This window comes from Symphalangus syndactylus, chromosome 7, assembly GCF_028878055.3.
Source record: "Symphalangus syndactylus isolate Jambi chromosome 7, NHGRI_mSymSyn1-v2.1_pri, whole genome shotgun sequence".
NCBI classification, from domain to species: Eukaryota; Metazoa; Chordata; class Mammalia; order Primates; family Hylobatidae; genus Symphalangus; species Symphalangus syndactylus.
In genome coordinates, this window is record NC_072429.2 from 86018564 (window position 1) to 86039939 (window position 21376).

Genomic DNA, 21376 nt, shown 5'->3' on the forward strand with positions numbered 1-21376 from the left:
TTGCTTATATCATTTGAAATATGTATTTTCTTAATTAGATAATCATACAAACAAGAAGGAATTTAAAAGATCATTAATTTAATGATCTATGTCCAAATACATCATCTAAGCCATTGATTCCAATCTTTGTTCATGTATGGGGAAACTTTTTTAAAGTGAAAATTGTTCATAAACATATGCAGTATGATATTATTTTTGGTAGCTATTGGTTGGCAAAATACCTAATAGAAAAAAGCTACTATAAATTCAAACATTTTAAGTAAGTTTGCATTAACCACAGTAAATTCTCAATGCATTAAAAAGTAATGTGAATTAAATATATTCATTTGCTAGAGGTAATACTCAGTTTGCATATATATATATATATATACACACACACACACTTTTTTTTTTTTTTGAGACGGAATCTGGCTCTGTCACCTAGGCTGGAGTGCAGTGGCATGATCTCAGCTTACTGCAACTTCTGCCTCTTGAGTTCAAGTGATTCACCTGCCTCAGCTTCCCGAGTAGCTGGGACTACAGGTGTGTGCCACCACGCCCATCTAATTTTTGTATTTTTAGTAGAGATGGGGTTTCACCATGTTGGTCAGGCTGTTCTCGAACTGCTGACCTTGTGATCTGCCTGCCTCGGCCTCCCAAAATGCTGGGATTACAGGGGAAAGCCACCGTTCCCGGCTCTCTGTTTACATATTAATTCACATGCCACAGGTAAATAACATCTCCATGGCTGCCCATAGCCCACAGCCTCAGATTGAGAACTAGGGTATAAACTAGACTTTTAGTGTTTCCCCATTTCGAGAGGATAAAGTCTAAACTAGACTTTTAAAATGAGTATCAGTTGAGTTTGAATAATCTTTTTATTTCAAAGTATTTTGTAATTTACTCTGGAGGAAGTTATCCTTTATAGTTTTAATTATAAAATCAATGAATAACTTTTATTCTCATGATAAACTTTGTTTTTACCTGAAGGCTATCATATATACATACATACAGAAGTACACAGATCATAAGCAAATTTTTATCAAGTGAACGGATCTGTTAATCACCATACTGATAACAAAACAATTAACATCCTAGAAGCCTTTCCTTAACCTCTTTCAGTTACTTACTTACTACACCTATCTGTATCTTCAAAGTTAATCACCTTTCTCACTGGTAATATTATGAGTAGGTTTTACTTGTTTTAAAATTAATATAAGAAACACAGTATATCATTTAATGTATGGCCTCCTTTGTCCACTTTTGTGTTTTCAAGATTCATCCATGTTACTTATGTCAGTACTCAGTACTTAGTTTATTATTTTATAATACCCTTTTGTATGAATATACTATACTTTATGATATTATTGATGGATGTTGGTGTTGTTCTAGTTTGTGTCTATTATGAATAAATACTGTGATGAACATTCTTGCATTCTAGTTAATGCTTTTATTGCATATATTTCAAGTGGGCCTGTATCTCAGAATGGAATTTCTAGATTATAATTAATATATATGTTCAGCTTTAGTACATACGAGAAACAATTTTTCAAATTGATTTGTACGGACTTTCACTTCAACCATCTGTCTATAAAAATTCCTGTTGCTTTCGATCCTTGTCAGCTATTGTTTTTTTCCTTTTTTCTTTTATTTTAGTAATTTGGATAAGTAGATAACCCTGTCTCACAGTTTCAATTTGTATTACCTTGCAGAATAATAAGGTTAAACAATTTTAAAATACATGTATTTGTATTATGGATATCTTCTTGAATAAGTGCCTACTTAAGTTATTTACTCATTTGAATAATGACTACTTTGTATTTTTTATTGATTTGTAGATCTTTAATTATTTATATACACGAGTTAGATTGAGCAAAATCCTCTCCCTTTTGAGTTGGCTTTTCAATTGTCTTCATGTTGTCGTTAGATGAGGTATTCTTAATTTTAATACAGTCCAACTTAGAATTCTTTTTGTTTTATGAATAGTATCTTTTTTGTCCTTTTAGAATTTTCTGTTCACTCCATTGTTTTCAAGATAACTTTCTGTATTATCTTCTAGATATTCTTCTTCGTTGATTATCTTTCCCCTTTAGTTCCATAATCTGCCTTAACATTATTTTCTATGGTTTGAATTCTTGGTAATTACCTCCTCAAACATTGCTTCTGCTTATTATCTCTTTTCTTCATGGTACTATAATTCTATGTTTGTCAGACCTTTTCTTACATTGTTTTCTCAGTGTTTTTTAACCTATTTTCTTCTTATGTTTCAAACTGAGCATTTTCTCCTGTGCTATCTCCATTTCATCTTCTTGTTAATCCCACCTATCAAGTTCTTCATTTCTTTTGCTTTATTTTTAGATACATATATGTGTGTGTATGTGTATATATATATATATATATATAGACAGACAGATAATATTTAATGTTTTAAACTAACAAGTGAAATAACAGAATTCCAACTCATATTACTTGAACTTGATATTCTATTTGAGTCATCTTTATGAATTATTTTTAAGGACTTTAGGCTGCTTTTCTCTTTTCGTCTCTCAGTATTTATGATAGTGTAGGCATACTTGTACTCATTCCTCATTTTATCGTGCTTCATTATGTCATGCTTCACAGATGTTGCATTTTTAAAACAAATTAGAGGTTGGTGACATCCCTGCGTCAAGGAAGTCTATCAGCACAAGTTTTCCAAAGTATATGCTAATTTTGTGTCTCTGTGTCACATTTTAGTAATTCTCTCAGTAGCTCAAACTTCTCATTATTATTGCATCTTTTATCGTGATCTGGGATTAGTGATCTTTGATGTTACTGTTGTAATTGTTTTGGGATGCAACGACCTGCATCCATATAAGACTGCAAACCTAATCAATAAATGTATATGTTTGACTCCCTCACCAGTTTGTCATTCCCCCATCTCTCTCTCTCTCCTCAGACCTACCTGTTCCCTAAGGCCCAACAAAATTCAAATTAGGCCAATTAATAACCATACAGTGGCCTCTAGGTGTTCAAGTGAAAGGAAGGGTTGCATTTCTTTTACTTTAAATCAAAATGTAGAAATGATTAAGCTTAATGAGGAAGGCATGTCAAAAGCTGAGAAAGGCTGAAAGCTTTTAGCTGAATAGTAGCCATGTTTTGAATGCAAAGGAAAAGTTCTTGAAGAAAATTAAGAAGTTTTACTCCAGTAAACATGCAAATGATAAGAAAGCAACAGTCTTACTGCTGATACAAAGAAAGCTTTAGTGGTCTGAATAGAAGATCAAATAAGCCACAACACTCCCTTAAGCCACAGCATCTAGAGCAAGGTCCTAACTGTTCAATTCTATAAAGGCTGAGAGATGAGGAAGCTGCAGAAATTTGAAAGCTAACAGAGGTTTGTTCATGAGGTTTAAGGAAAGAAGCCATCTGCATATCATAAAACTGTAAGGTGAAGCAACAAGTGCTGATGCAGATGCTGCAGCAAATTATCTAGGATATATAACTAAGATCTTTGATTAAAATGGCTACAGTAAGCAATAGACAAAACAGCCCAATTTTGGAAGCATATGCCATCTTCAACTTTCATAGCAGGAGAAGAGAAGTCAATGCTTGGTGTCAAAGCTTCAAATAATAGGCTGACTCTCCTGTTAGAGCCTAATAAAGCTGATGACTTCAAGTTGAAGCCAATCCTCATTTACCATTCTGAAAACCCAGGGGCTTAAGAATTAAGCTAAGGAATTAATTTGGCCGGGCGTGGTGGCTCATGCCTGTAATTGTAGCACTTTGGGAGGCTGAAGTGGGAGGATTGCCAGATCTCAGGAATTCGAGACCAGCCTGTGCAACACAGTGAAACCCCATCTCTACTAAAATAGAAAAAATTAGCCTGGCGTGGTGGTGTGTACCTGTAGTCCCAGCTACTCAGGAGGCTGAGGCAGGAGAATCACTTGAACCCATGAGAGGGAGGTTGTAGTGAGCCGAGATTGTGCCACTGCACTCCAGCCTGGGTGACAGAGCGAGACTCCGTCTCAAAAAAAAAAAAAAAAAAAAAAAAATTAAGTTAAATTTACTCTTCCTGTACTACATAAATGGAACATAAAAGCCTGGATGACAGCCCATCTGTTTACAGCATGGTTCACTGAATATTTTAAGCCCAGAATTGAGACCTACTGCTCAGAAGAAAAGATTCATTTACAATGCACATAGTCAACCAAGAGCTCTGATGGAGATCCACATGCCTGCTACCACAACATTTATTCTATAGCCCAAGGATCAAAAGGTAATTTTGACTTTCAAGTCATATTATTTTAAAATACATTTCATTAGGATATAGCTCCCATAGATAGTGATTCCTCTGATGGTTCTGGGCAAAGCAAATGAAAATCTTCTATAAAGAATTAACTATTCTAGATGCCATTAAGAATGTGGTGATTCATCGGAGGAGGCCGATATGTCAACATTAACAGGAGTAACTAAATTGCTGCAATCTCATAATAAAATTTGAATGCATGAGGTGATGCTTCTTATAAATAAGCAAAGAACGTGGTTTCTTGAGATACATCAACTCCTGGTGAAGATCATGTGAACATTGTTGAAATCACAACAAAAAATTTAGAATATTACATAAACTTAGTGAAGCAATGACAGGATTTGAGAGGATTGACTGCAGTTTTGAAAGAAGTTCTACTGTGGGTAAAATGCCAGCAAACAGCATTGCTGCTACAGAGGAATCTTTTGTGAAAGGAAGAGTCAACTGATGAGCAAATTTCATTGTTGCATTGTTGTCTATTTTGAGAAACTGCCACAGCCACCCCAACTATTAGCAACTACCACCCTGATCAATCTGCAGCTGTCCACATCAAGGAAAGACCCTCCATCTGTAAAAAGATTATGACTCACTGAAAGCTTGGATGATTGTTAGCATTTTTTTAGAAAGAAAGTATTTTTTAATTGGTGTATGTATATTTTTTAGACATACTGCTATTGCACTGAATAGACTATACACTACAGTATTGTTTAAATATAACTTTTATATGCTTTGGGAAACCAAAATTTGTGTCACTCACTTTATTATGATTCTTGGTGGTCTGCAACAAAACTTGCAATAACTCCAGAAATACAGGTATGCTTGCATTTTTCATATTTTATTTCATTATTGCTTTACTTACCTGTCTCTACCAATAGAGTGAATAGCCATCCAAGGTCAGAGGCTGTGTTTTATTTATCCTCATTTCTGGCACATAGTTGAAGCTAAACATATTTACAGAGTGAATAAACAACAGAATTTCTTACAACCCTATGTTTAACTTGTGATTCACTACAAAATTCCACTTTTTTCCTTTCTATAGCTTTGCCCAAGCATTTCATAGGCAGGATTAACCTAGCTGTATCATAAATATATATATATATATATATATATATATATATATATATATATATATATATTTCATTCACACACTTTTAAAAACTCATTCTACATTATCTTCACAAACATTGTATTATTGCCAAAAGTTGTTGATTCATATCCAACCAATTAAGCCATTCCTTGGAAATATGTTAAAGTACAGTTAATAATGTCACTTATTAAAATTACATTTATTGAAGTTTTATGTATATCCATTTATTGACAGTTTTTTAGTCTTTCCTGGTATAAGACTTGCATTGGGCTTTTTTAGATTTTTTTTTTACATCCATTACTAAATAATTGTATTGCACCCATTGATGTTTTCTAAATTTTCACCACCAAGTTATGTACTGAAAGGGTTCATGTAAGTTAGTTGTATTTTTTCGTTAACACAACAATAATAGTGATATGATAAATGCCATCTTAGTGACATTCCGATATCATTTTTCAATAATAATATAATGAGTGACCATGAAGGTAATAGAAACCTAAACAATGTTATTGTTTAAACAGTAAGCAATTTGTTTAAAAAAGTTTTGCTTTATGGGAGAAGTGTTTGACACAGCTTTTTTTGTTTTTCTTAGTATTACAACCGAATAAAATTTTCTAGGGATTACTTTGACATTCATTAGTGCTTTGGGGGCACAAATACCCTTTTTTGATAATCAGGAATTACTTAGTATCTTAGATTTATAATGCTAAAGTGTTTGGAAAAAAATTAAGGAACCTGAATTTTTTCACTTTTCACTTCAAATTAAGATGCTGTTCTCCTTCATTTTGTCTGCTTAAGGCAAACTTGGAAAATGCTAATCATTTACGTATGTAATCTCCATCATCATCTAACATACAAATCCTTGATATATCATGTGTTTTGGTATGTGTTTTCCTTCTCAATGTTAAAACTAAGATGAAATGACATCTGTATTCAAAGCAAAATATAAAATTAACAAAAACAGAACAGTAATACTATGTCAATATATCACTTCTGGTTACTCGATATGGCCAGGATTTGCTTCTCAAATGTCAGAATAAAAGAAATGTGCCTGTCATATGCAAGTGATTTTATTAAAACAAGCCTATGTGTTCATGCTTTGAAAGACACTCACCCACATGGTCCCTGTTCAAATAATTATTTCCCGAATGCACATGAGGCTAAACTTCACCAAGGAAAATCACCAAGAGAAATAGGAACTTCACTATGCTAATAGACACTATGTTTTCACATTTGTGTTTCTTGTGTTAAGCAAAAAGTGACTGAGACAGTTGTCTCAATTGATAGATGTTTATTTAGCTAAAGTTTGAGGACTCATCCAGGAAAAACACAGTCACAGGAGCCTCTGTGACATGTGCTTTTCTGAAGAAGATTTGGGGAACTTCAGTATTTAAAGGGGAAACATCAAGAAGAAGAGAAAAGAGGGAGGTAGGTTAGGCAGTGATGCAAATGATTACATTCTTGTGAGGCTCTTATATAAGATAAGGTAAACATGCAAAAAGAAGGAATAGAGAAAAAGTCAATTATGAATTTGTCTCAGGGTAGGTGGAGGGATGATTTCTGGTCCTGTCCTTGTCCTGTACCTGTGGAGATAAGCTAGTAATTGACATCTTCAGGGTGAGATACAACAGACCTCGGGTTTAGGCCTAGAATATAGGGGGGTATGTATTCTAAAAGATTTAGAGGCTCACAAGGGGCTCTCAATTGTTCCTAGTGAAAGATTTGTGAGAGAGACCATATGGGGAGATATGCCGCCTTATATCCTTGTGGGAACCTGGCTTGTGGATGAGGCTATGACACAGGGTTGTGAAATTACAGCTCTCTGGGAACAAAAGGAAGATAGTATTGTGTGACTCATTTTCCAAGCTTAACTTTCCCTTTTGCATAGTGAGTTTTGGGGTCCTAAGATTCTAATTCTATTTTTTTTTCATACTTACTACTTTTAAATTTCTATAGCTGTGTTTTAAAATGATTCAAGGCTTCATCCACTTAAAAGATTGTTTAACTTTTAACACCTAGTGTCATTTTGTTTCAGGTATTTACCTTCGTAGATTTAATACTATGATTCAATTAAATCCCTTAAATTTTAATTGGTGAGTCTATAGAGCTTAGCCACTGAAGGCAAAAATGCTTAAGATATTATTATATTTGCCAAGTGGTCAGAATTCTTCTTTTTTGTTTGTTTGGTTTTATTTATTGCTATTCTATCTTAAGGCATCTATAATGTACACACTTCAAAATTAATATGCACTGGATGTATGTGGGTGGAAGGTTAAGAAAGTAGGGGTTGGTTGGCATATGCTAATACTACAACTTATGCCATGTAACTTATATAATAATATATCTTCTTGTACTATTACCACAACTGTTAATTAACCATTACTGGTTATCATTGCTATGTATTTTTCTTTATAACTTTTAGTTTGTTTCAAAATTACTAGTGTGACTTGAAAACTAAAGTAAAAAATGTGTTATTTAAAAAGGATTTTTTTACAATTTAATACACATTATTTTTCATCCTATTTTGCAAGCTGCTTGAGGTATGTTGTTTGAATGGAGAATCCATCTTATGATAAACACAGAGTTTCACAGGCAGGATTTCCTTAAATGACTTATAGGTCTGACCCGGAACTGTTATTCCCCTCAGGCCTGAGAGAAATGGGTGGCTGGATGCTGCAGATATGTTTCTTCTGGCAGCAAGATAGCCAAAATGAAGAGGGACCTGCTCAGTGCCATTTCTGCAGATGGCAAGAAATGTGAGCAGTAGCTGGAACTCATTGCTATATCACAAGGATCTGAGTGTAGCCCCAAAGGTGCTTTCCCAAATGGACATTGATTTCCGCAGTCTGCACCTGCTTTAGTGTATGTGGCATGAGTTTTCCCTGTAGTCGTTGTTCTCTCCAGGAACAATATAGGAACTCTGAGAGCATATCAATTACTGGTACCCATACTCAGACTGTCTAATTCAGTAAGTCTAGGTTAAGTTCCAAGAATTTGTATTATTAACAGAGTCCTAAGGTACTGCTGCTGCTGGTCTGAGCACTTTAGAACCACTGCCTCACAGAATGTTTTGGGGTCATAGGTTATTTCTGAAGATTGTCATAAATTGCTCTGTGTTAGCTCCTGAAATTTTATCTACTGGTGAAATTTCAAGTGTTCCTATCAAAGGAGCACTCTCAGAACATAGATATGCATCCTTGCAGTTCTTTGAGCCTCATCATGACACTACAGTACTGTTTACTCTTCTCTGTGTTGAACAAGGCATGTTGAATGACTAGTTGTTGCGATTCCTGAAACTTGTCCTAGAAATCTAACTACACACTGGTTAAGCTTTCTTCTTGGGTTTCTATTTACTTCTTTTCAAGACAGCATTAATGAGCATTCTAGATTCCTGTCCAAACTTCAAGAAATGAGAATTGTTTCCTTTCATAAAGGGCTATGTTATTTAGATAAACCTCCTGCTTAAAAAGCTGTAAAAAGCTATATAAATTATCAAACGGAATAATAAAAAGATGCAAGATAAGACAAATAGGGAAAATAGAAGTATATAACCAAAAGTGGAAAAATTGAAACCAAATAAGAATCAAAACAAATTTCAACTATATACTGCTTGTAAGAAACAAATGACATAAAAATATTGGAAATAAAAATGTTTTAAAAAAAATCATATCGACAGTAACAAAAAAATTACATCCACACACATACACACACAAAAATAGATTTCAAGGGGGAAAAAAGCTTTACAATAAATAAGTAGGAACACTTTCTCAATATAACAATGTTCTCAGAATTATATAACAATTTCATATTTATATATTTTTAACAATATATCTTCAAACCAGATAAAGCAAAATTTGACAAAAATACACAAAAAATCCACAATTCTAATCAGGAATGTAATAAACCTCTTGCAATATATAATGAATAAGAAGATAAAAATAAGTAGAAAGCTACCATCAGCAAAAATGACAAAATAAGAACCTTCAAACATTCTATTTTCTTTTTAAATATATATATTTTTTTATTATACTTTAAGTTCTAGGGTACATGTGCACAATGTGCAGGTTTGTTACATATGTATGCATGTGCCATGTTGGTGTGCTGCACTCATTAACTCGTCATTTACATTAGGTATATCTCCTAATGCTATCCCTCCTCCCCCCTCACCCCACAACAGGCCCCGGTGTGTGATGTTCCCCTTCCTGTGTCCAAGTCTTCTCATTGTTCAGTTCCCACCTATGAGTGAGAACGTGCAGTGTTTGGTTTTTTGTCCTTGCGATAGTTTGCTGAGACTGATGGTTTCCAGCTTCATCCATGTCCCTACAAAGGACATGAACTCATCCTTTTTGTGGCTGCATAGTATTCCATGGTGTATATGTGCCACATTTTCTTAATCCAGTCTATGTTCTATGAAAGTATGGTAAGTATCAATGTTTTCAGTTATTTGCAAGTTAACCAAGGCTTGCAGGAATCTGGAGAGCATTTATTCAAAAAAAAAAGGATGAATGTCAGTGAGACCAATGAACTTTGTGGCATTTTAGCTTGTCCTGTAGCCACATTCCCTATCCAGCTCTGGGAAAGCCTTGAAAAACAACAGCCCCAATCATGGAGAAAACTGGAAGTGTGACAGTCACTGGAGAGACCGGAACAGGGTTGGAGACCCTTCAATGACTCATTCTCAGACAAGCATACTTCTCTGACATGTCTGGTCATTCTCTGGAAGATTCAACTTGAAAGGTTGTTGTTGTTATATGACTCAGTCCACCCAGTACAAATCCTTTTTCCCAGGGGTGTTTGTTGAAAACAGTAAGAGGCAATTGTTTACACTGGGAGCTCCTGAAGGCTGTGGATAAAAATTGAGGTAGATAATAGGAAACATTTTCCAATGCATTCTGTGAGTATCACCAAAAACAGATGAAGATGTCACAAGATAAGAAAACTACAGATCAACATTTTATAAATACAGATATAAAAATTCTCAACAAACTTAATTCTGTACCATGTAAAAAGGATTATAAGCCATGTCCAAATAGAATTTATCCCAGAAATGTAGTCTGTATCTGAAATTCAATATAATATATGAATGTAATATCAAGTATTATTTCATTGTAATATGAATCATTGTAATACACTATACTGATCGGATAAAGAACAAAACCCACTGTGTTAGTCTGTTCTCATGCCTTTAAGAAAGACATACCCAAGACATAATTTATAAAGAAAAAGAGGTTTAATGGACTCACAGTTTCACATGGCTGGGGAGGCCTCATAATCATGGTGGAAGGTGAAGGAAAAGCAAAGGCACATCTTACATAGCTGCAGGCAAGAGTGAATGTGGAGGGGAACTGCCCTTCATAAAACCATCAGATCTCATGAGGCCTATTCACTATCACAAGAACAGCACGGGAAAAGCCAGCCTCTACTGGGTCCCTCTCATGACATGTAGGGATTATGGGAGCTACAATACAAGATGAGATTTGGGTGGGGACACAGCCAAACCATATTACCCACATGATCTCTTTGATGATAAAAAGTACTGAAAGAACTGGAAATAAAAGGGAATTTCCTCAACTTGGTACAAATCACCTCCTGGGAAATTCGGCAAGTAAATGGAAGAAAAGATACCCAGATTGGAATAGAATTAACATTACCTCTCACCTCTCTTTGCTGATGACATAAATGTGTACATAGAAAAGTCCTAAAAAATTTACACACACACAAATCCAATTAATGAGTTTGGCAATATTGCAATATGCATGTTTAATAAAATTAATTTCATTTATGAGAGTATCAAAATAACAGTATACTTAGAAATATATTAAAAAATAAATGTTTAACTTGGATATGGAAAACTACAGAATATTATTGAAATAAACTAGAGAAAACCTAAATAAGTAGAAAGACATTGTATGTTTATGAATTGGAAGATTTACTATTGTTAAGATGGCAAAATTCTCTTAATGGATCTACAGATTTGCCATAATTCCTATTAAAATTCCTGCTCTGCGTTTTTGCAGAAATTGATAAACTGATCTTAAAATCAATATGGAAATACTAAGGACCCAGAACAGTCAACCATCTTGAAAAAGAATATGAAACTAAGAGCATGCACACTTTCAGGGTATGAGTCTGCATTAGTCATACTTGTGTGGTGCTGGTATAAGGATAGACATATGGACTAATAGAATAATATGAGTCCAGAAATAAACCCACACATTTATGGTTAATTTTCAACAAGAACACCAAGACAATTTCAACAAATGGTGCTGAGACAACTGAATATTCACATGCAAAATATGAATTTGGACCCCAATCTTATACCATGTAAAAAATTAAATAAAATGCATCAAAATCCTAAATTTAACAAGTCTAAAAATTCTTAGAAGGAAGCATAGATGTAAATGTTAATAACTTTGCACTAAGCAATGGTTTCCAGGATATAACACTTAAAGCACAAACAACCAAAGAAAGACTAGATAAACTGGACTTTATACAATTAAAAACTTTTACATTTCAAAGGACACTATCAAGAAAGTGAAAAGATGACCTACAAAATAGGAAAAAGTATTCACAAATCACATATATGATTAGGATCTAGTTTCTAGAATATATTCAAAACTATTATACTTCAACAATAAAACAAAAATACCTTATTTAAAAATAGACAAATGATTTAAATACAAATTTCTTCAAATTGGGAGGAAAACAAGTCATAAAACTTTGTGATACCACTTTATATCCAACAGAATATCAAAATATAAAATACGGACAGTAATAAAACTGCATATGTGAAGAAATTGAAACCCTTATACATAGCTGATGAAAATGTAAAATGATGCAGCTGTTTTGGAAAATACTTTGGCAGTCCTCGAAAAGCAAACCATTGACTTTTTATATGACCCAGCAATTCCACTTCTATGTATACACTAAAGAGAATTGAAAACATATGTCTGCACAAAAACTTTTACATGAATGTTCATGGCAGCATGATTCATAACAGTGCCAAAGTATAAACAACCTAAATGTTCACCAACTGATGAAGAAAATATGACATGTCCATATTATATGTATATTATATATTCATTCATAAAAATTAATGAAATACTGATCTATGCTACAAACAATAGATGAATCTTAAAATAATAAAGTCATTCACAAAAAGCTACATATTGTACGACTGCATTTGCGTAACATGTCTAGAATAGGCAAATCATAGACACAGAAAAATTAGTGTTTGCTAGGATCTGAAAAGAAGTAGGGATGGAAAGTGAGTGATAATAGGTACAGTATTTATCTTCAGTATGAAAATGGTCTGGAATTAGATATGGTTCCACAGTTGTATGAATACACTGAAAACCACTAAATTGTACTGTTTAAAGGGGTGAATTTTATTGTATGTGTATCTTAATAAAAAACAATAAGAATGCATAAGATTTGGACAAAATGTTGTTACATATTTATAGAAATTGACCCTATGCCATGAAACTCATTTCAAAAAATTTCAAAGGATATAGTCATTCAGAATGTGTTGTATAGCCCAACAGTGGAGATCATCAGCAAAATCACAAGATAGCTCTGAAAAGAGTAAGGAAATTGATACTGTAATCCCAGGAAGTCTTCACAATGTGAAATAGACTATGTGACAAAGTTTGTCTATTGAATAAACTGAATATGTAATTTAAAATATTCCCACAAATGCCCATTCAGTTTAAAGTATGAATTCCTGTGAATTCTATGAAAAATTTAAGGAAGATATGTCAATCCCACACAAACCCTTCTAAAGGACAAGAGAGAAAATGGTCCTAAAATTATTTAATTCGCCCATGATAAACTTTATATTGAAACCTGATAAGGACTTTACAAAATAAGAAATTACTGGCCAACCTCATTAATAAAAATATATATTGTATATATATTTATTATATGTAATATAGCAATGTGTAAGTATATTGAATCCAGAAATATATAGAAAGCACTATACATCATGACCAAGTTTGATTAATTACAAAATGTAAGATTCATTTAACAATAAAAAGGCTTAATATATCTTACCACATTTACAGAATAAATGATAGACACGATTTGCTCATCACTTTTCAGACTCTTAGTTTTAATTTTTTTTGCTCAATGAACCCAGATACAGTGTTATTTCTATCACTATCGTTGAGGTTCACAGCTTTGTGTAAGCACTATAATGAAAATATGTCAACTCTTGAGGGCATTCTTCTTTAGGAAAACCTGATAACAGCAAGACCTTTTAAATTACATCCTGTAGATCGATTTGACATTACTTTTTCAGCTGTCCTCCTGAGGTCTCTCTGAAGGTACAAAGAAAAGGAAACAATCATTATTTTATGGCTATCATAATTACTGAAATGGAATCACATGGTATTTCTGCACCCTCTTTGCAAAAGTATGCCTCTTTGTTGAAATGTTGTGAGAAAAAAAGAGAAAAGTTTTATTACATGTCAAAGTTTGAAAGTTTGCTGATATTCGGAGATGACATCTTCCCACTTTGGATTCCTGTCTCTTACAGTTACTTGAGATAGAGAGAGGCAACCCCATTTCAAATAAAATCTACCTACTTAATGACCACTCTCTTTCATGCTGCTATTATGCTTTTGCTATTTAAATATAATGTTATAATAATGCTTTAGGCACAACTGATTCCTAATTTTGTTTTACCTACATATTACTTTCCCTGCTATAAATTGTTTGCTTGATTTTCTAAATTATTAAGTGCAGCATCATGATCGGAGTAATGTAAGGTTGGTATAAAAACTTGAATAATTGTTCAGTTCCCACCTATGAGTGAGAACATGCGGTGTTTGGTTTTTTGTCCTTGCGATAGTTTACTGAGAATGATGTTTTCCGTGGGTGCAGCAAACCAACACGGCACATGGATACATATGTAACAAACCTGCATATTGTGCACATGTACCCTAAAACCTAAAGTATAATAATAAAAAAACTTGAATAATAATGCTAACATTTATTATGACAAAATGATGTTCCTACAGTTTCACAACCATAAAATTGAGAGAAATTCTGCAGAATTCTGTATTGTGCCTTATGTCAATTAAAAACAATACCAGAAACTTGTAATGAGGTAATTATCCACTTTTACTTTTTTATCAAGCTACACAGAACTTAGCTAAAATCCTAGCAATGCCAATTGCTTAATTTTCCTGAGACATCAATTTCTCATTTGTAAAATTGTGGCAAGGCTACCTATCTGGTAGCAATTTCTGTGAGGACTGCATGAAATAACAGCAATTGCAGATTCTGTGAGGTGGCACCTAGCACTTAGTAAGCATAATCAAATTTGAGTTTCCTTGGCTCACTTCTTGTACCAAAAAATTTCACTTATGTATCCCATTGACAGACCCAAAAGGTAAAAGTTCCTTAATTGATTTAATTTGACCAGGGATACACCATTAATCTAATATAAACAAATTTATAGGTGTGGATAAACCAATCATCCTTTCTCAATAAATAATATAAACTTTGTCAAATAATGGAGCCAACTGTTAGCTTCTTGAATAAAATCATGTAAACTTGCGCTTGGGGCTCCCATGTTTACTAGGTGTTATACAAGATGAGATTATGGAAGCATTGAGCAGATAATGGAAGGGAAAACAAAGTCAGCAGCATGACAGGGACCTCGCAGTTCCCCCTGTAAAGAGCTAGCACCCTTCGTTCCTGATATATGTGGTTTCAGACTCAATTCCCATTAGGCCATACCCTAAGAGTCTACTACATTATCTTGTATGTCCTTTGGAACATACATCTTTTGTATGTTAGTTGGCTTGAATGTGTTCTACTCATTACAATCAAATGAGTTTGGGGTATAAAATTGTTCCACTGCTTTTAAAATTCTGTCATTTAGAGCAGCATGTATTAGTTTTCAAAATATTAAGTTACACCATGGCTTTTTATGAATATTGATTATTCAGTAGACTGTATAAGATTGGCTAATAGGTTTACCGATATGTAGCCTGGCTTAAAACTGACATATTTACCTTAAAAGTATTAGTGCTTTCATCTATGCCTTGAATATTGAAGAAAAAATGTAATATGGAGATTACATAGGCCTAGGGAAGAAAAATGATCAAAACAGTTTGCCCAACTGTTTGAATGAGTTGTGCACAAAATATCATGGTACTAAATTGTATTACATGTTAATATTTATGTTTGTATAAATAATTTAAGATGCTTTCATCACAAGTAAAAAGTGAAGTAGTTAAAGAATAAGGTTATTTTTGATTTCATGTAAGAATAAACAAACTCTTCATTATGTCAGCAAAGATTTTGGCTCTTTCTGTATTTTCACTCGTCTGTCTTCAGTGTATTGGCTGTAGTCCTTGGTCTTGTTTTTTCATGCATTCAAGATGCTGCTGCATGCTGTATAATTCAACAAAACCTCGTCCAAAACATAAAGGGCAGTTGACCATCCTAGGTTGTTTTTGTCTCCTGGATCACAGACCTTAACCAAAGCCCCCCCAGCATACTTCCTCCTAAATCCTATTGGTTTGGTTTGGGTAGGGTAGCCTGATACACTCTATTGTCTAAGCAGAATTATGAATGCTTCCTTTTTATTCTCAAACATGCCCATACTTAAATAAGAAATTATCTACCTGCTCTTGGTTTGTGTAACATGCCTGTATCTTAAGAGCATAAGATCCTGCCCCCACAAAAAAAAAGCAAAAAAAAAGAAAAATCCGTCAAAAAAACAAAAACAAAAACAAAACAAGTATCTAGTGTTTCAGCCTCTGTCATGGAAAGTGAATCTGCCAGTGGATAAATGAATGGCTTTGAGGTAGACAACCACTAATGTCTGCCACATGTTAAGTACTAAACAATTTCCAAATTCTGAATATAAAGTTGGACATTGTGTAAATTAGGCTAAATTACTGATGCTAAAATTTTATGGGATGATCTGTTTGTCTGTGAATGTGAACATAGAAAGAAGTACTAATGAATCAATTTAATTATTAGGGAAAATTTAATTTTGTCTACTATTTTCAAATATTGATAAAAATAGGATTAGCAACTGCTCGATCTTTTTATTTATGAAAATTATTTTTTGATGATATTCTAAGTGTTTTCTTTTGTTTTCATCTAGAATTAGACCCAGTGACCAAGCAACTTATGCTCCAAACAGCTAAACCAACTTTTGGCCATCTGACAGATGTAAGTAAAATGTTTAAGTTATAATAAATATCATTCTTCATAGTAATTAAATGCAAACATTTATTGTTTTTTAATGGCTAGTAGCCTTCCTATTAAGATAACTGTAATGTTATCTGCTCTAGAAAATAATGACATAAGACATTTGTAAATGTTTATGTAAATAAGACATTTATAAATGGTTCTTTAACCATCCACCTACTTATGTGCTTTAATTTTACTCTAAGGTACTATTTTTGGTAAAATAGATATTTATAACATCCTTCAAAAACTTTCAGTCTGTATCAACAAAATTTCTCTTGTAATAAGCCTTACCTCAAAGAGTTTTACATTTTTAAAAAGGAACATAAACATTTAAACAGATATTTCAAAGGCCGGGAGTCACTTTTATTTTTTTAGTTTTAGTATGTCCATTTTATATGAATAAAATATTGTAGTTTGAACAAATACACCTCATGCCAATCTCTATAAAATTCATATTATAATATGCCCATAGAATGCATAAAGAAACTATGCATTAGTTCATGCTAGAATATTTAATAATCTATACAAAAATGTGACTAAAACTTTGAACAAGTTTTTAATATGATGAATATGAATAGCATTCAAGTCAATAGCTTCCACAGGAGTCTGGAGAAGCCCAGATGGCCTGATGGTATTGCTCCTCATGAAAAGAATGCAAAACCCAAATGGCCTCAGCTCTCACAGGCCACGTATATGAGTGGGTGTCTGTAAAAGGTGACAGACTGTGATATATGATATAAGGATGTTAAAGAAGCCAAAGGGAGAAGGAAATGGATTGGCAGTTTACCCAAATAGGATCTGGGAGGAACAGAAATACCTAAAGGAGTTTTTAAAAGATTAAATTGTTTATAGTGTGGTGCTAAATGTCTCTGTCTCCTAACAAAATCCTTACTGAAATCCATCTGACTCATTCAGATGTTTTCAGTGTTTCCTTATGGTTGAATTTGAACACATGCTAAGTCTTCCTTTTTGACTAAAGTGTAGTGAGAACAGTAGTTCCCCCAAAGGAGGTAACTTCAGGGTTAAAATTAGAGAGCTCATCTGATATTTGTGAATTAGGGTGCAACTTTCAATTGTCTTTTGGATTAAATCATCTTGATGAAAGTGCAATGAGTGTTTCCTTGCCATGGTTACCAAATGACACAAATCATGATGGTAGTTGGTGTGTGACCTCAAGGAGAGGGACGTTATGAGATGAGCATTTGCTAGTTTGTACCAACAAAAATTGCATGTTCTCTGAATTTAAGTTCTAACTACTGACTCTGCTGATACAAGTGGAACTTTGCCTGAGTCAACTGAGAGGGACAAGTTTGGAGTTGAGGGAAGATACTTTCTTTGTAGCTAAGCCATCAGACTGGGATAGGAAGCAATACTCCAAAAACGGATGTAGAAAAGAATCTCCTCAATTCCTTAGTTGGGAAAGGAGCTTAAGCCAGGAGTCAACGGAGCCCTGGCTATCTCAGGTAAATCTTGGATGTTGTCTTCCTCTTAAGATTTTTTTTTCTGGTGGGGAGGAAAGGAGAGGAAAACATGTTTTTCTATAGGAAATATAGCAGTGATAGATGTTACTCACCAGGATTAGTGGGGATAGGAAATGCTGAAAAGGACTAACTGGCTAGAACTGTCACGCTCCTAAGAAACCTGGATTATTCCTTCCAGGGGTCCAGGCATAATGAGGAGTGTGATGTGTCAGGAGAGCAGACATTTGAAAGGCAGTGGAAAAAGCAAAATGAAGCAAGGAGAAAATCCTAGGTTGGAAGTGTGTCTAGAGATACGTAGAAGAAAATAGACATTTCTAATTAAATTCTTTTAAGCAGTTTACAGTGTCAGTTTTGCAGTAAACCTTCTGTCTTCCTTTGAAGTCTTCAATTGCTCACTAATGATTTTGATTTAAATAGGTTTATTTTTAAATTCTGAGTAGAAAAATGTGCCAACTCAAATTTTCAGTTTGGTGGAGGCAAGAACAGATGCCACACATTAAGCCAGCCACATCTGTGTTAAACCATGTAGCACAGGAAAAATAAAAGGAAACATACTATATTCTGGCAATACGTTAGTGATCATTCAAGTATTCAATTTTAATTGCGTATTTGTCACTGTGTTGTTTTGTGACAGTTCTCAGGCTACTTTGCACTTTGCTTTTTTTTTCCAGCAGGAGCATCTATTTCAGTACTTTGCACAAGCTAGCATTATTTTAACTAATTCCAGCAGGGTCGGAATTAAATCATAATTCTGTAAAATTATGTAAATTATAATTCTGTAAATTATAATTCTATAAAACACCCACCTGCATATGTTATGCACTTGCTTCATACTGATCAGCAGTTTTCCACAGACATGATGATATTGTTTGGCTGTGTCCCCACCCAAATCTCATCCTCAATTCTCACATGTTGTGGGAGGGATCCAGTGGGAGGTAATTGTTCAATTACCATGGAGGCAGGTCTTTTCCTTGCTGTTCTTGTGATAATTAATAAGTCTCACAAAATCTGATGGTTTTAAAAAAGGGAGTTTTCCTGCAAAAGCTCTCTTCTCTTGTCTGCTGCCATGTGAGACGTGCCTTTCACCTTCTGCCATGATTGTGAGGCCTCCCCAGCCACATGGAACTGTGAGTCTAATAAACCTCTTTCTTTTGTATGTTGCCCAGTCTTGGGTATATCTTTATCAGCAGTGCAAAAACAGACTAATATACACGGAATTATTTGACCAGTTTATTAAATGGAGAGTTTCAGACATAGCTCAGTTTTGCCTGAATAATGATTGGATGATTAAACAAAGTCAAATTTTTATGTGTGGTGACACAAAGAGAACCTTTACCAATAGGACCTCACTCCTGCTCACCTGTTCAAATAATATTTAATTATCCTGTGTTTACTTCTAAAAATGTCATTATTTACATTTTACAATTAACCTACAATCAATCTGGAATTGATGATTGTCTATAGAGTGAATTTAAGGTGGAGATTTTATTATCCATATCTATATTTAGTTTTCCCAGTCCCATGTTTAAAAAAGAAAATTATCTACTCACTAAACTACATTGTCACCATTGTTATAAATTAAGTGACCATGGCCGGGCGCGGTGGCTCACGCCTGTAATCCCAGCACTTTGGGAGGCCGAGGCGGGCGGATCCACGAGGTCAGGAGATCGAGACCATCCTGGCTAACACGTTGAAACCCCGTCTCTACTAAAAATACAAAAAATTAGCCGGGCGAGGTGGCGGGCGCCTGTAGTCCCAGCTACTTGGCAGGCTGAGGCAGGAGAATGGCGTGAACCCCGGGGGGCGGAGCCTGCAGTGAGCCGAGATCACACCACTGCACTCCAGCCTGGGTGAAAGAGTGAGACTCCGTCTCAAAAAAATAAATAAATAAATAAAAATTAATTAATTAATTAAGTGACCATGTATGTATAAGTTAATATACAAAATATTTTACAAAATAGTTGCATTTGTCTATCCCCACCTCGATGCCACAATTATTTAATTTGGGGGTTTTTGTATAAATTTTGATATATTTAGTGGAGTAAATCCTCCTACTTTGTTTTTTCTCATAGCTGTCTTATAAATTGCCCTCTCCTTTGGATTTACATTTAAATTTTGGAAACAAATTGATTTGTCAATATGCACAAAAATAACCTACTGTAATTTTAAGGTTTTATTTGTATCTTTGCTTTTCATTGGTTTTACTTTGGTGTGTTTACATATTATTCTGGTTTTATTCCTACTTATTCTGTTTAGGTTTTACAGCTTTTTTGAATGTATGAATTTGTCTTTCATTAGCCTTAGAAAACTTTCAGCCAGAACTTTATCAAATAATTCTCTGCCTCATTCTTTTTGCTCTTCTTTTGGGGCTCCATTTAAACATACATGAGAAATTTTCCCTGTATGTGTCTTTCCTCCTACATATTTTTGGGTATTTCTTAATCTTTTAATCTCTATTTCAGTTCTCTTATTTTAATTGCTCTTCCTTCCAGTTTACTAAGTCTATTTTCTGCTGTTTTTAATTTGGGATTCATCTATCTATTGAGTTCTTCATTTCCAGTTATATAGATGCCAATTATCAGGTGATATTCTATATTTTTTATCGTTTTGGTCCAACTTTTCTACTATTTCTTGAACATATTAATCAAAGTTGTTTTAAATTTCTTTTCTACTAACTTTAATATCTGAATCTTTGGTGCATCAAGATATCTAATTGTATTTTTTTCCTGGTTCTCTGTCACATAGTCTTGCTCTTCTAATACTTGGTAATTTTCAATTGAACGCTGGATATTTTGTACAAAAATTTTATGGACTTCAAATAATAACTTCGTCATGATAGGATTATTAACTTTTTTTAGGCAATTAGAATGGGGGATTGATCACTTTAAGCAATCAGGGAAAATTGATCCCATGTCACAAGAGTGGCAAGTCTCAGTCGACTTATTCATCCCTGTTACTCTTCAGGGTATTCAATGAGATTTGAAAATATCACCTGGGCCTCACCACTGTCAAGTCCTAAACTCTAATTTTGTTTCTTTAGGGAAGACTGATGAAATCTTGGCATTTTTCCAACAGCTTTTGGCTTAGCTTTTGAGCCTGCTGCCCTGCACAGGCATCTCGATGGAACAACTGATCATGTGTTTGAGTCCCCTTAGAGTCTCTAATTTTGTCATTGTAGACAGAAAAGACTACCCAAAGCTCAGCTCGTTTCTCTGTTCTCTAGCAATGTACCTCTGCCTAGGCAAATTCCTGGAGCAATATCAGCAACAGCCCTCAAAGTAGTAGTCAGTTCCACATTGACAGTTCAACTTCTCTAGATTACCATAT

At 34.1% G+C, this 21376-nt stretch overlaps 1 protein-coding gene across 7 annotated transcripts in view; it reads left to right on the plus strand.

Annotated features, from left to right (window-relative positions):
* The window catches only part of CNBD1 (cyclic nucleotide binding domain containing 1), a 757690-nt gene that overhangs the window by 524366 nt on the left and 211948 nt on the right, over positions 1-21376 (plus strand). For all 7 annotated transcript variants that reach the window (XM_055286700.2, XM_055286699.2, XM_055286698.2 and 4 more), the window contains exon 11: positions 16480-16547. In XM_055286700.2, coding sequence (XP_055142675.1) covers positions 16480-16547 — 68 coding nt within the window. The remainder of the gene's footprint in view (positions 1-16479; positions 16548-21376) is intronic.